This window comes from Pollicipes pollicipes, unplaced genomic scaffold (assembly GCF_011947565.3).
Source record: "Pollicipes pollicipes isolate AB1234 unplaced genomic scaffold, Ppol_2.1 Scaffold_4219;HRSCAF=4965_pilon_pilon_pilon, whole genome shotgun sequence".
NCBI lineage: Eukaryota > Metazoa > Arthropoda > Thecostraca > Pollicipedomorpha > Pollicipedidae > Pollicipes > Pollicipes pollicipes.
Genome location: NW_023596448.1, coordinates 35,067,502 through 35,081,084, shown reverse-complemented (window position 1 = coordinate 35,081,084; position 13,583 = coordinate 35,067,502). Strand labels below are relative to the sequence as shown.

The window sequence follows — 13,583 nt, the reverse complement described above, 5'->3', positions numbered from 1 at the left end:
GCTGCCTCCCCCCACCCTTCCACTCCCACCCACCCCTACCCCACACCCACCACACTCATTCACAACCACACTGCACACCCACCCACACCCAACCCACACCCACACCCACACCCACACCCCACCCACACACACCCACAGCCACAGCCACACCTACCCACTACCTGCAACACCCATCCCACACCCACACACACACCCACACCCCACCCCACAAAGTACACCCACGGACACCACACTCCACCCACACCCACAGCACCCCACCCACCCCCCCACACCCACACCACTCACACTCACACTCACTCACACACACCATACCACACCCCCCACACACATTCACACCACACCACACCCACCCACACCACATCCACACCCACCCCCACACCCACACCACACGACATCCCCACACCACTCATACCCCACCTGCACCCACCCACCCAACACCCACCCCCACCCACCACACCACACACCCCACACTACACCCACACCCCACCACACCCACCCCACCACACCCCACACCCACACCCACACCCCGTCCTCACCTCCATGCTACTCTTCTTGCACACCACCCTCCACCGCCCCTCTTATACCCGCTGTCTTCCGCGAAAAGGGCAGGAGTTAAAAGACGGCTCAAGCTCAAAACTGAATCGCATTCCAGACGAGGCTGCCTCGATTTACGGCCTGCCTGTAAGCGTATTACAGACATTGCATCAGCGATACAGTTGCATGGCGTTTCCTGCTGGCGGATATTGAAAAAAATTCGGGGACTGAGATGTTCTGCAAGTCGCCTAAAAGTAGAACGTGGGCCCGACCCCTGCGCCCTGATATTTCGCAACCGAAGGGGTCGGGAGGTTGATCAATGAGGACAGATTTTCTCCCGTCGTGCTCACAGGCTAATCATGACACCCGTATGTATGCTTATCTCGCGATCAATGCTGCAGAGTTGATGCGGATACGCATTACGGGCCTGTGTCTTTCCGTGGCTGTCCTTTTGTGATGACTGTAGCGTGTGTAGCGTCTTCAGGAAAACCCGATGATAACCTCACGACACGTGGATTATTGTCGTGGCGGCGCGCCTGCCAGGGTATGAACTTATTGCGTGTACGACCGCAGATGATGTCATTGAGTGGCTGACCTCGAGAACGCGCCGCGAGCTCCCCGGCGCACTAGCAGGCCGCCCTGTGCGAGGCTGTGACGGCCGGCGCCCCCCCCCCCCTCTCCAGATCGTGAACGAGGGCTCCAAGTTCCGGTACCGCTCCGGTGGCCAATGCAACTGCGGGCAAGCTCACGCTGCGCGCGCCCTGCATGGCCGTGGGACACGGCGCCGCTGTACCACTCGCAGTCGCCGGAGGCGTTCTTCGCGCACGTGCCCGGCATCAAGGTGCGATGCGGCGTCACGGGCGGGCGCTGAGGGCTGTTGGTATCAGCAGCGGCGGTGGCGAGTGGCTGCCGTCGTCGATGCCGTGTTTTGGGTTGGAAAAAAACTGGAAGTTCAGGGTTTATGCGCGACTTCTGTCGGTTCTGGCAGTGATGATGTGCCAGCCCGGATTTGGGAAGTCGTTGCTTCTTACTCAGATCGTTGGTATGGAGTCGGAAAATAGTTTGAGAACGCCTCAGATGGAACCCATATCAGCATGCTCTCTGTACATGAACAGGCGCCATGCACTTTCTTCAAGACATCACCATCATCCTCATCATCGCCATCATCACCATCATGACCACCATCGTAACGGTGCGGTCTCGGCCAGGTGGTGATCCCGCCGCGGCCCGATCAAGGCCAAGGGCCTGCTGCTGTCGTGCATCCGCGACCCAAACCCGTGCGTCTTCTTCGAGCCCAAGGTGCTCTACCGCTCCGCCGTGGGGAGGTGCCCGTCGCCGAGTACACGGAGCCGATCGGCAGGCCGACGTCCTCGTCGAGGGTGAGCTGGCCGGCAGAGCGCGTGGAGTTCACGCCTGGTGTGCTGCCGGAGGGGGGGGGATGCTGGTCTCCATGCGGGGTGTGAAGGAATTTCGGTGTGTTTGGGGATCGTGAGCTTATGTTTTTTTTTCTGCCAGCTGGTTCCGGCAAGCTGTTAAGGATGTATGGGCGTGTTGATGTGGCAGCAAGCCTTTCTTCGTCGGTGGTATAGGCTGTGCTCGATTGTCCCGTTGCGATGCGTTGTTTCACCATGCTGCTGGTGGGCAGACGTCATGCCTTTGAGTGCTGCAGGACTTCTTTAATGCAATAGCAGGAGCGCATGCATGGTTTTTACTGCTAGTGTTGATAAAATTTTGGTGGAAATGGCAATCGCTTTTCAACAGATGCGTCATTACAACCTATTTTGTGAGAGAAATTGATTACTGTAAATAAAAAATAAAAATTAAAGTTAGCTTGATTGAGCTTCATTTTGTTACGCGCTACACGTTGTGCTCTACGTCACCAGTTTCTGCTGTAAAACAATCGCACGCGTGCACGACGACACGTTTGCGAAGAGTTAATCGGGGGCATCACTTGCCGCAGGTGATGACGTCACTCTGGTTGGCTGGGGGACCCAGGTGCACGTGCCTGCGCGAGGTGGCTGACCTGGCGGCCGAGAGGCTGAGCGTCTCGTGCGAGGTCATCGACCTCGTCTCCATCCTGCCCTGGGACCGGGAGACAGTGATGAAGGTTGGAAGCGTGCGCGGGCCGCCGCTGGGGGCGGTTTATCGAGGCGAAGTAAGAGTTTGCTCGTTTATGTGGATCGTATGGGTGCATGGGCTATTAGAAGTCTTTTGGGAATTACTTGTGAGTCAAATTTGCAAAGATGATGTGCATGCTTCTAGTTCATGGCGTAATCCAGGGTTGTAGTTTCGCAAAATAAGTTGGGATCTAAGCCATGAGAAATGACGAAATCTCCCGCAAAAATGCGCCAGCAATCGGCCTTTCTCTCTGGATTTGGTCCGCTTTCCTCTCAAAGATGGGGCTGCCCCTAAACTGAATTGGAAACTTCACCTCCAGTATTATCCGTTGTGATCTCAGAATTGTGTGAGTCGTAGTTTCACTTGTTAAGCCCGGCCTAGAGTACACAGGGCTTTATTGAAATTTTACGGTCGAGGTAAGATCCTTGTTTCACGTTAACCGGCTGTATGGTCGCTGGCGAGTGTGCGGGTCACGAATGAGCTTGAGCTCTCAAGTCCTGTGATCAAAAAAACAACGTGTGGATTCCGAGGACTTAGTTGTGGAGGCCTGCGACAGGGTGGCTCGTCGGCGCGGTTCGTATAGGTGCGCTGGCAGCGCGGGAGTGGGGCCTGACCGTCGGATAACCACACCGGCTCCACAGCATCAGGGCCCATCCTGCTGGCGATCCGTCGTGTACTCTGCCTTATTCCTTGGCACTGGCATGTAGAGCCTCAACAAATGTGGACATATTATTTTACGAAGAGCCGCACTGGTAATCTTTTATATTCAAGCTTCGAAGAGCACGTTGCGTCGCGTCCGCGCCACTTCTGTGTAATGCAGCCGAGCAGTCAGTGGGGTCTGCAATTAAGTCCGCCTGAACGGGATGGAAGTTTCGAAGGCGGAGTAATCGAAGCTCGTATAGCCGGGCGCGGACCGAGAGCGGGAAGCCCAAGTCGCTTTTGCGACCCTGCTGGGTTACGATTGAGACCTGTGCTGGACCGCGGCATGCCGAAACCGGTGTGACGAGCGCAGATGCCTCATACTACAAAGAGTGCAAAGTGGTACTAGATTTCTATGATGACGAGTATCTTGAGTAAAAAAGTGTATGAAGCACGTGCAATTGGCAATGTCGCGCTCTGCAAACGGTGGAAAATTAGGCGTGCATATGTACTACTTAACAATGCAACCGGCATGCAGGCATTCCATATCGATCCTATCTGTGAAGTCAAAAATGGGAAAAATCCGAAAATTGTCAGCGCCAACTTGTCTATGCGTAAAAAGCCAAGTGTTCATCAGGTTTACCTGGGGTCCAAAAGTTGTCATCATGTACGTGTATTCGCACCAGTCAACGCGAGCAATACGCCGAAGCACTCGGCTTGTGCTGCGGCGGCCGCGCGAGCCCGTGCTGACCGGCCTGTCGTGTCGCTGTCCGGCAGTCTGTGATGAAGACGGGCCGGTGTCTGGTGTCGCACGAGGCGGCCGCTGACGGGCGGCTTCGGAGCCGAGCTGGGCTGCCACTATACAGGTGCAATGCCCCCCCCGACTGTCGCGCCGGTCCCTCCCAGCTGTATGCTGGATGGTCAGCAGCACACAGATGATTGTCATGTCCGTAGATGCTCTATTTTGTCGTGCTGTGTTGTGTCAATATGGAGGTCCTGATGCAGTTCGTGTCAAAGGAGAGCTCGCGACTGGCAGCAACTATGGGCCAGTTGCAGTAACCACATGGTAGTGATGGACGTGCATATTATTTTGGTCGGCGTACTTAGTTTCCGTTAAGCATCGTAATAGCCTGGTTATCCTGGTACACCATTATTCTCTCGGTGTTTGTTGGTTCTACCCACACATCCAGTCTTTGAATGCCGAGAGACTGGCGTTTGTTTCAATCGTTGCAATCCCGCCCCCCAACACTCCAACCTTAACCACGATCCGGAAGTCTCCCTTTCGGCCCCTGCAACGCCCTCGCGCGGCCGTGATCTCGTGTGCCCTCGTGTGACGCCGTCGTGTGCCGGCCGCCGCAGTCGGAGTGCTTCCTGAACATGGAGGCGCCCGTGCAGCGGGTCACCGGTCACGACACGCCCTTCCCGCTCGCCTACGAGCCGTTCTACATGCCGACCAAGTGGCGCTGTTTGGAGGCCGTCAAGAAGCTTGGTCAACTACTGACCGCCCGCCCGGCGGCGGCCGACACGGGGGCTGGGAGTGCTGGAGCGGGGCAAGCTGCGGCCGCGTGGCGCTACTGAGCGGAAAACGGGACGACGTGAAGGCCGGCTTCTTCGAGGTCGTGACAGGACGTCGGCGCAGGATGATTGTGTTCTGTTGTGCAGGTCGTAGAGGGCCGGGATGAAGTGTTTTGCGCAGAGGGCCGTTCGAGGGCGGTTCGTAGAGGGCCGCACGTCGGGTGCGGGACGGGCGGTCGTATGGGAGTTGCCGCCGGTTCGGGTGCGGCGCGCAGCGCCCGGTGTTCGGTCCGGTGCGACGGTAGCGTTCCTGTCACTTGACCAGCTAGGTGTTGTCTACCTTCGTGGGTGACCGTCGCAGCCCAAGTCTGTGCGTGGTAGTAATGAGTGACGTGTGGTTTGGATGATTATTATATTTTCGCCGAGCTTTATAGCGCGCCGCTTGGTTGCAACGGGGACTTCGCGAGATCTGGTGGAAGGGTACTGTTTTCGGGGCTTAGGGGGGCGTCGCCAGCAACGGTCGTTGATGGTAGCAGCGAAGTGCAATATTAGTGTATGGTAGACATGTAAAGCGCGCAACAGGTCGTGTTGTGCGCTGCTTGCCAGGGTTTTGTACTGCCTGAGTCGGTATCGCGACTGACGCCGTGTTGATGGAGGCTGCTGCGAAGCTGCGGTCCGTCGGTGGTTACCGCGGGTAATGTGCTCTGCATGTCCACGCCGTCATGACAAACCATCGCGTCGTTCGAAACTCGGAAGTTCGATCCGACCGCAACCAAATGAATCTAAGAATACAAGTGTGCAAGCCAGCGATGTATGTATATCTTCACAAATCCGCCAGAACAGCCGCTGGCGCTTCAGACCGCGCTTAGAGCTGCAGGTCCAGCTCGTCCGCCAGCGAGTCCATCTTCCGCTCCGTCCTCGCGTTGGTCTTCTTCCGCTTCTTCATCATAGCCTTGTAGGCCTTTCTTGGTCATGACTCGCTGTTCCTCCTGCTGCAACTCACTGACCTTCTCCCCCTTTGTCTTCTTCTTGGCGGTAAACTCGACCTGGAGCCGTCCCCCGGCGTCGGCCGGCCGCCGATCTCCGGTCTCCATCTCCTCGGTCTCTTGCGTCTCGGCGGCGGACGCGGCCAGCGGCACCGCCTGCGAGGCGCGCGGCGCCTCCATCGCCTCCATCTCGGCGTCCGCCTCGGCCGCCAGCGCGTCCAGGTCGAACTCGGCCGCCATCTGGGTCACGATGGTCGCGTCGCCGACCGCCGCCGCCGCCGCCGGCGGGTGCGTGTAGTACTTGATACGACCGGTGTTCCAATCCTGCAGCCACGAGGCGCGCGGCGGCGGCGGCGTCCGGCACGCCGCCTCGCTTCAGCCGTCCCTGGCGCCGCGCCAGCAGCAGCAGGAACTCGGCCGTCGTGCTGAACATGGGCAGTCCGGTAGTGCAGCATCAAGCTGACGGCCGGTCGGCGCGCCGCAGAATGGCCCTACCACGGCAGTGCCGGGTCGTCCAGCTGCTCGATCTTGAAGGCGTTGCGCAGCGCGTGGCCGCGTCGCCCGCGTCAACCCGTCTGCAGCACCATGCACGGAGAGTCCAGCAGCTTGATCTTGGCGTCCAGCTGGATCTCACTGCACGGCGCGCGTCACCCCGGCGTGGCGCCGACGCCGCAACGCGCGGCTCCTCTTCAGGCTGTTGGATGACGCTGGCTCTTGCCGACGTTGGGCAGGCCGACCACGCCGACGGCGATGCTGGTGCTGATGCCGCGGTTGCGGCAGTAGTTGCCGAGCAGCTTCATGAGCGTGGCGGCGCCGAGGCAGCGCTGCGACTGCAGCAGCGGCTCCGGGCAGCTAGCACGTCCAGCGCGCTCTGGCCCAGGTTGCGACTTTGCTGCTGCGTGCTGGCCTTGAAACGCCACCGTCGGGAACTCGCCGCGCAGGTACCTGGCGGCGGGGAGGCTGGGCTGTGACTCTCGACTCTCGGAGGGCGAGCGGCTGCCCAGAGCATTGGTCGGCGGGGGGGGGGGGGGGAGGGGGACGAAGGCCGCGATGCTCGGAGCTACAGTGTATGACGTCTGACACATCGCTGGAAACACATTTTACAGGTGCTAACCAGCGCGCGCTGGAAGCACCTCGCTGGAAAGGCCGCTGAATGTCATTTCAAGCCCCTGATCCGCAGCCGCATGTGTCGTATTCTAATTATGTGGAGATCTGATCCTAAAATCCAGAATTAGAACTATAGTGTACGACGCATACCACATAATCAAACTTCGGGCCCATGTCAGTACAAGCTAGAATGTTGACTGTCATGATCACCCAGCAGCAATCCATCTCCCATGGCGATGTCATGCACTTCTGCGTTGTTGCAAATAGTACCTGTTTAGAACCAGCTACGCAGCATGACCAGCCACCCGGCGACTACGAAGCTCAACAGCACTTCCTGTTCGGTCACGAGCTGTGCCCAACGGATGATTTTTGGTTGGCAATGTCACCCGTTTTCACAATACGCTTCCGCTGTTCTGAAATTAGCCCGCTCTTTTCCCGTGTGCTTTCATGTACAGGTCTTCCGCTTGACATTGGATGCTCGTCTCATGTACGCCCAGCACAGCCACTCCGCCCGACCGATGCGTGGCGTTAGCACTGTTGCTGCTACTGTCGCGAGCTAGCCTGTCGTCCACGCCAGGGTTAAGACGCCACGGATGCTCAGGCCAGCACTGTCTGGCAAACACAACATATTGGGGATGCGTGTGCGAGTGGGCGAGGGAGCCCGCATTCACGTTCCATCAGGCGAGGTGCCTGACAGAACGTCTGTCCTCTGCTGAAATATCTTTAAAATCACCATAAAACGCGGATGAGATCACCATGCTGCTTTTCCAGCCGTCTTTGTGTTGGTGATGGTGCCAACCACAGCATCCACTAGGCAGCATATACTGCACCCACTCCACCCAGACAGCCACCACTCCTCCCTGCCACGCTCCGGCGGCGACGCCGAGCGCGCGCCCTGCCCCACTCACTTGACCCAGGCGGCCAGGTTCTCGCGGGGCACCAGGTCCGCCTTGTTGAGCAGCAGCACCAGCCGCTTGGAGCTGCCAGCTGCCAGCACCGTCTGCTCCACCTCCTTGCTGCGCGTGCCAAGCGGGTCACGCGCGTCCAGCACCTCGATCACCACGTCCGCGGATTCCACCACCTGTGGGGGTGGCAGGTGAGGTGACAGGTGACAGACAGGTGATAGGGCAGGTGACAATTAAACAATTCCAGCAATGTTGGCCTAGCAGGATGAAGAGGGCTGATTGCCTAAAGGTTGGGAACTAACAACCTACAGGCAAATGTTTCTGCTGTGTCTACCTTCATGTGCTTCCTCTCATAACAGTTCCTCATGATTAAGTGGCTATACACAGAAAATAAAGGTTCAATCATTTGCAAGGACTTGAGTAGAGCATAAAAGAATAGACATAGGTAAACAAGATTCATCTTGGAAAACTACTTCAGCATTAATATTGATAATGCACCTAATTAGAGGGAGTGTCCCAGGATTCAGTTAAAAGTTTTTAAAGTAGCATTTTACACTCATGAAACAACATGTGGCAAAACAGCTGCTGCTGCCAATAGCTAAATTGGCACCTATGACAAAAATACAGCTATAGTGACAGAGTCAAAACATACTTGTTGCAAGTCATCTATAAACAACTTGAGCACAGTAGTCTATGTCCATGCGGTTCTGCTGCAGGTAAATGCAGCTATCCATGACATTTCAGAAATACACTGCACTTCAGATGTATATGCACATTTCAAGCAGACTTCACAAATTATGACCTTAGATGCAAATGCCAAAGGCACAAGGAAGGCAGTTTAACAGAGGACAGGGAGGTAGGTGAACTAGGTAGATACATTATTGTTTTCTAACATTCAATTAATAGTTAGATTGTATTTCTATATGTGTTTTTGGAAGAGACACCAGGTAATGCATTGTTTGATTTCAGTAAAAAATATTATCAATGGATGATGGCAAATGCCTTTGCACAGTACATTTCAGCCTCAGACCCACAGCAGATGATAAAGATGCATGATTTTATCACCTGGTATAACTGATTAACTTGTTTTCCCATGTCTCTGTGTAGCCCTGTGCAGCTGTCAGCCATACTAAGCAAATAGATTAAACCCAGTACTTAATGCAGCTTACAAACATGGAGAAACCCCACAGCAGAAACCCATGAGAAGACAGGTATAAAACAAGCCATATTGAGGGTTTATACAATGCACTTTCAACATAATGTACTACAAGGTTATCTTTGTAGTTATCTTCTAAGGTTATCCATCAACTTTGAAAACCATGCCATAATCACACACACCCAAAGTACAACTGCAAGTGTAGGTGTACTTCCCTACCTCACATTAGAAAAAAATATTGTACACCATTTGTCGTGTTTAAGGCGGAACATATAGTAAATAATCTCAAAACAGGTAGAATCATGCTCCTACCTTCAAGTTTTCATAACTTCGATGGCAAGCTCCTGAGTGCCGCACACACCGCAGGCATTGACATTGTGTAATTACAATATTTCTGCTTACCAAGAACTTAAAAATGTATGGGACCAAGGTAACAATAATAATGCAATGAAAATTGTTTCTTATCATGTTAAGGTATGTTTATGAAACACATAGGCCAGAATAGTCCAGAACATAGCCTAAACTAGCCTAGCCTAGCCTAGCCTAGCCTAGCCTAGCCTAGCCTAGCCTAGCCTAGCCTAGCCTAACCTAACCTAACCTAACCTAACCTAACCTACCTAACCTAACCTAACCTAACTAACCTAACCTAACCGAACTTACCTTACCATACCTATAACCTAACCTAACCTAACTGAGAATAGACCAGAACCTAAGCTAAGCTAAGCCAACCTAACTGAGAATAGACCAGAACCTAACCTAACCAAGAATATACCAGAACCTAAGCTAAGCTGAGCTAAGCTAAGCTAAGCTAAGCTAAGCTAAGCTAAGCTAAGCTAAGCTAAGCTAAGCTAAGCTAACCTAACCTAACCTAACCTAACCTAACTAACCTAACCTAACCTAACCTAACCTAACCTAACCTCCCCACCCTATGTCTCCTTCAACCCGCATCCCATTGGCATTCATGTTTCATGCCATATATAGGTACCATATAGTGAGCTTTATTTAGCTGCCATGTTCTCATTTTACTTTACATTCCCCACCCAATCCCCCTGCAGCCCATCCTCCCCTTGGCATCAAAGATCAAATTTCATGGATTCTTGTTGCCTGGGCACCCTACATTTTTATGGTTCTTCATGCTGCTTGATGCACAGTAATGTTGTGACCGCGCACAGTAATGGTGCCGGTGTCACGACTGCTGTGTGTGTGCAGCGCTCGGGAGCTCGCCATCGTAATTATGAAAAATTGGAAGGTAAGAGCATGAACCTACCTGTTTTGTGATTATTTAATATATGTCCTGCCTTAAACATGACAAATGGTGTGCATAATTTTTTCTCACGTTAGGTAGGAAAGTACACCCCTGACCCAACTGCAACACTCACCTTTCTGAATTCCTTGTAAAATGCCTTTGCAGATGGATCAGTCGAACTGTTAGCTTGAGCCATACTTTCATATTCCTCATTTTTTGTTTGCACTGCTGAAACCAGGTCATTAAGGGAATTTGAGGTGGATGACCCATCCTTGGCCCTTCTTTGCGCTTTGAACTCCTCTCGCTTTTTCTCACGCAGTTGCTGGATGCGTTGCTTTTCAGCTTGTGCTTCCTCAATTACCTTCTCCTTAAATGGTGCTAAATTGGGCACTCCTGGATCCTTCTTTTTCTTTCCCTTCTTGGGATTCTTTTTGGCCTCTTTTTTCAACTTTCTTGCATGCTCTTTAACTTTTTTTGCTATCTTGTACTTCATATTGCATGAAAGTCGTTTACTCTTCTTTTTTGAAAACTTGTTGGTCACCATCTTGGCAAATAGATGCGATAAAAGTCGTTTTAAGGAGACGCCGTAAGCCTACTCGAACTCACACCCTCACCAGACTGCACACGCCATCAAAGGACGGATTCAACATATCACGCGAATAGCATCATTACCGACACGTTTATTTGTCACAGCAGCGTCAAGATGCACGCCAAATACGGCATGCTGGTCGTGGAAGAATCTCGCACTAAATTCCAAATACGTTACAAATTCGTTACACCAGTATGCCCTTTGACAACATAAAAACACATAATGAAAATGGGAGAGTATAGGTCGAAATCCTGAAGAAAACTGGCTTTTGCAGCTGCGGATCCGTGAAATCTCAAGAGGAAAAATGATGCGACCACGTAATTGCTGATGAAAATCAGCGTGACATGTTTCACATCTACCAGACCGCCACATCGGTTTTGCTGGCGTCAAATACATTCAAGTCTGATGGCGAGCCACAAAATTACAGAAGTGATGTTGCATAACCAGGTTTTTTGACTGAGACAAGATTGTGAGTAGGGTGGAGGGGACGCAAAAAGCATGCGGGATAAAGAAACTCTAGTTTATCCGTAATTTTGTCTGTCAATGAGCAGTACAAAATATGTCGAAGAAGTCCTCAGATTCGGTGGGCTTCGTTATTTTAGGTGCAGGCAAGTTGTTACGCTCGTCTCCCCCCCCCCTTCTTCCTCATCCCTTTGACAACGTTTACGACTTTCAGGTAAAGTTTTGCAAATATTCCAATCAAAACCCAGCAAGATATGTTTGGCTGCCGCTCGCATGTATGTTCCATTTGCAACGCCAAAACGGTGTTTGTACTTCCAAACGCAACTCAATATGTTAGATACCTTGCCACCTTCCCGTTTGCATAATTTTGTAAGTGTAGGAAGCGCAGACTGGGGAACAATGATCTATGGCATTTTGTCTTTATGACATTTTGTCAATGGCATTCACCCTATGGATCAACTTTATCCATCTCGATAGCTCAGTTGGGTAGAGCGCCTGGCTTCCGGTCCACCCACCCGGGGTGCGATGGGTTGGAGGCGCTTTGGGGCGCTCATTATTTGCACTTGACATGAATACCCTGCAGCCGGTGCCAGTAGGCTACGACCTCAAAACGGTTTTCGTCCTTCACTTCCTGGGACGTTCCGACAGTGGAGACGTCGACAAAGTCCAATCCATGTAGGGCGTACGAATGCTCGTGACGAAGACACATTCATGGTCGGTCAACCAGGATGCAAGCCCGTTGCTTTGGCAATCAAAATAATGAAACCAGGGGCTCCTTCATGCCATCAAGGGTATCGCAAGGTTCCATAGGGGTATGAGGAAGACGGCCTTGTAATCCCCATCGGGCAACGATGAACCTGCCTGTGCGGTGTAAGCAGGTCACCCTAGCAGAGTCCGGGACAGCCTCCCTCTCGGCTCTCCCTTCCTTTTATTGTCTGGTATGCATCTTTCTGGACGAAATTGACGAATTCCCCGTTGTCTCCGACCTCTCTAATTTTGTATTGCGTGATAGCCTGGTCGAAATCTGATCTCGTCTCTTTTGCGAACGAAAACTGCGAAAAAGCCAATCCACGCTTTCGTCCAAACTCTTACCGTGACGCTGCAAGTGATGCCTTCGGGGAATTTCACTTCCAGTCGCTGGCCAGCATGGTATGCAAGAATTCGCTGTGCAGGCGGCCCTGCGGACCCAAAAGATACTCAAGTACGACAAAAAGGCACTGATCTTGCACGAAAATTGGTCTAGCGCTTCCATACATCACAAGCTGGTGCTGAGGGTTTAATCTCATCTCATTACTTTATTTTTATTAGTTGCATGTGACGGGACCACAGGGGCCTGTATGGACAACTGGCTGTGCTTTTACCGTTGTAATACATTCCAGAACCCACCTCATGTTAATGTGCTCAAGTGACTAAAGAGTTAAAAGTCAAATCTGTAATGCAACGTGCTCCTTAAAGAAGTTATGACTCACGTTCTGTGCGTATCCTGTGCGAAGACTGGGCAGGGAGTTAAAAGCCATATCCGTCCTGACACCTGTTCCCTTAAAAATTTAGTCCACGCGTACGTCGTTTCCATGGCTGGCAAACACTAGGCATCACATTGAAAGTGATGTTCGTCCTGACACATGTTCCATTAAAGATGTAGCCCTCGCGTACTGTGCGTACCCTAAGCAAACACTTCGTGCTGAAAGGCGGTTGACTGTGCACCTCCTCCGCGGTCCACGCCGGCAGCGTCATTTTCGGCGCTTCTGGACGGCTGTTTGGCTCACGCTGCGGCCGTCCCAGCCAGGCCGGCCGGTCGTTTCCATGGCTGCCGATCAACAGAGCCCTATTATGTCGATTCGTCGTAACGCGGCGCACCTCTGGCGCCCCGGTCAACGGGCAGTGTGTGACCCGACCTGAGACTGACCTGTCGCGCCCGGGCCTGTGGTGACCCCACGTGCCGGTATCGATGTGAGCTGCTCCCACGTCAAGGTCACTAGCTACCCGCTGTGACCTTGGCAAGGTCGGTGGTGACAAGTTCGTTGGGCAGGTGAGATGACCTTGGGGACGCTTGTGGGAAGAGGTCGAAATGCTTGGTTGGAATACAATCGTTGTAGACAATTATGTTCAGCATCAATAGCGTTTGGTAGTTCGAAGAACGTCAATCACTTAGCAAGTTCGGCAAAACTCAACATTGTTGCTAACAAAAAGAAGAAAAGTAACTCCGCATTTCAAGGGGCATTGTTTTATAACAGAAACCTTCGCTGATTTTATCGTTTTTAGAAGGCGATTATTGCGTTTTCAGAACATAGCGTACCAACTACTTGAACCGTAAAAGACGATTTTT

General features: G+C 52.7%; 1 protein-coding gene and 2 pseudogenes across 1 annotated transcript; 1 reads left to right on the top strand and 2 right to left on the bottom strand.

Moving 5' to 3' along the window:
• Nucleotides 1–542, bottom strand: part of LOC119095256 (2-oxoisovalerate dehydrogenase subunit beta, mitochondrial-like) — a 6,269-nt pseudogene extending 5,727 nt beyond the window's left edge.
• Nucleotides 543–893: 351 nt separating this feature from the next.
• On the top strand, nucleotides 894–4,869 carry LOC119095255 (2-oxoisovalerate dehydrogenase subunit beta, mitochondrial-like; annotated as a pseudogene).
• A 791-nt stretch (nucleotides 4,870–5,660) lies between these two features.
• Nucleotides 5,661–10,848, bottom strand: LOC119095253 (guanine nucleotide-binding protein-like 3 homolog). The gene is made up of 4 exons (XM_037218119.1): nucleotides 10,340–10,848; nucleotides 7,808–7,980; nucleotides 6,488–6,737; nucleotides 5,661–6,116 (listed from the first exon to the last, which is right to left on the bottom strand). Exons 1-4 carry the CDS (start codon nucleotides 10,748–10,750, stop codon nucleotides 5,661–5,663), a joined length of 1,290 nt encoding a protein of 429 aa, XP_037074014.1. The 5' UTR covers nucleotides 10,751–10,848.
• Between the last annotated feature and the right edge of the window lie 2,735 nt (nucleotides 10,849–13,583).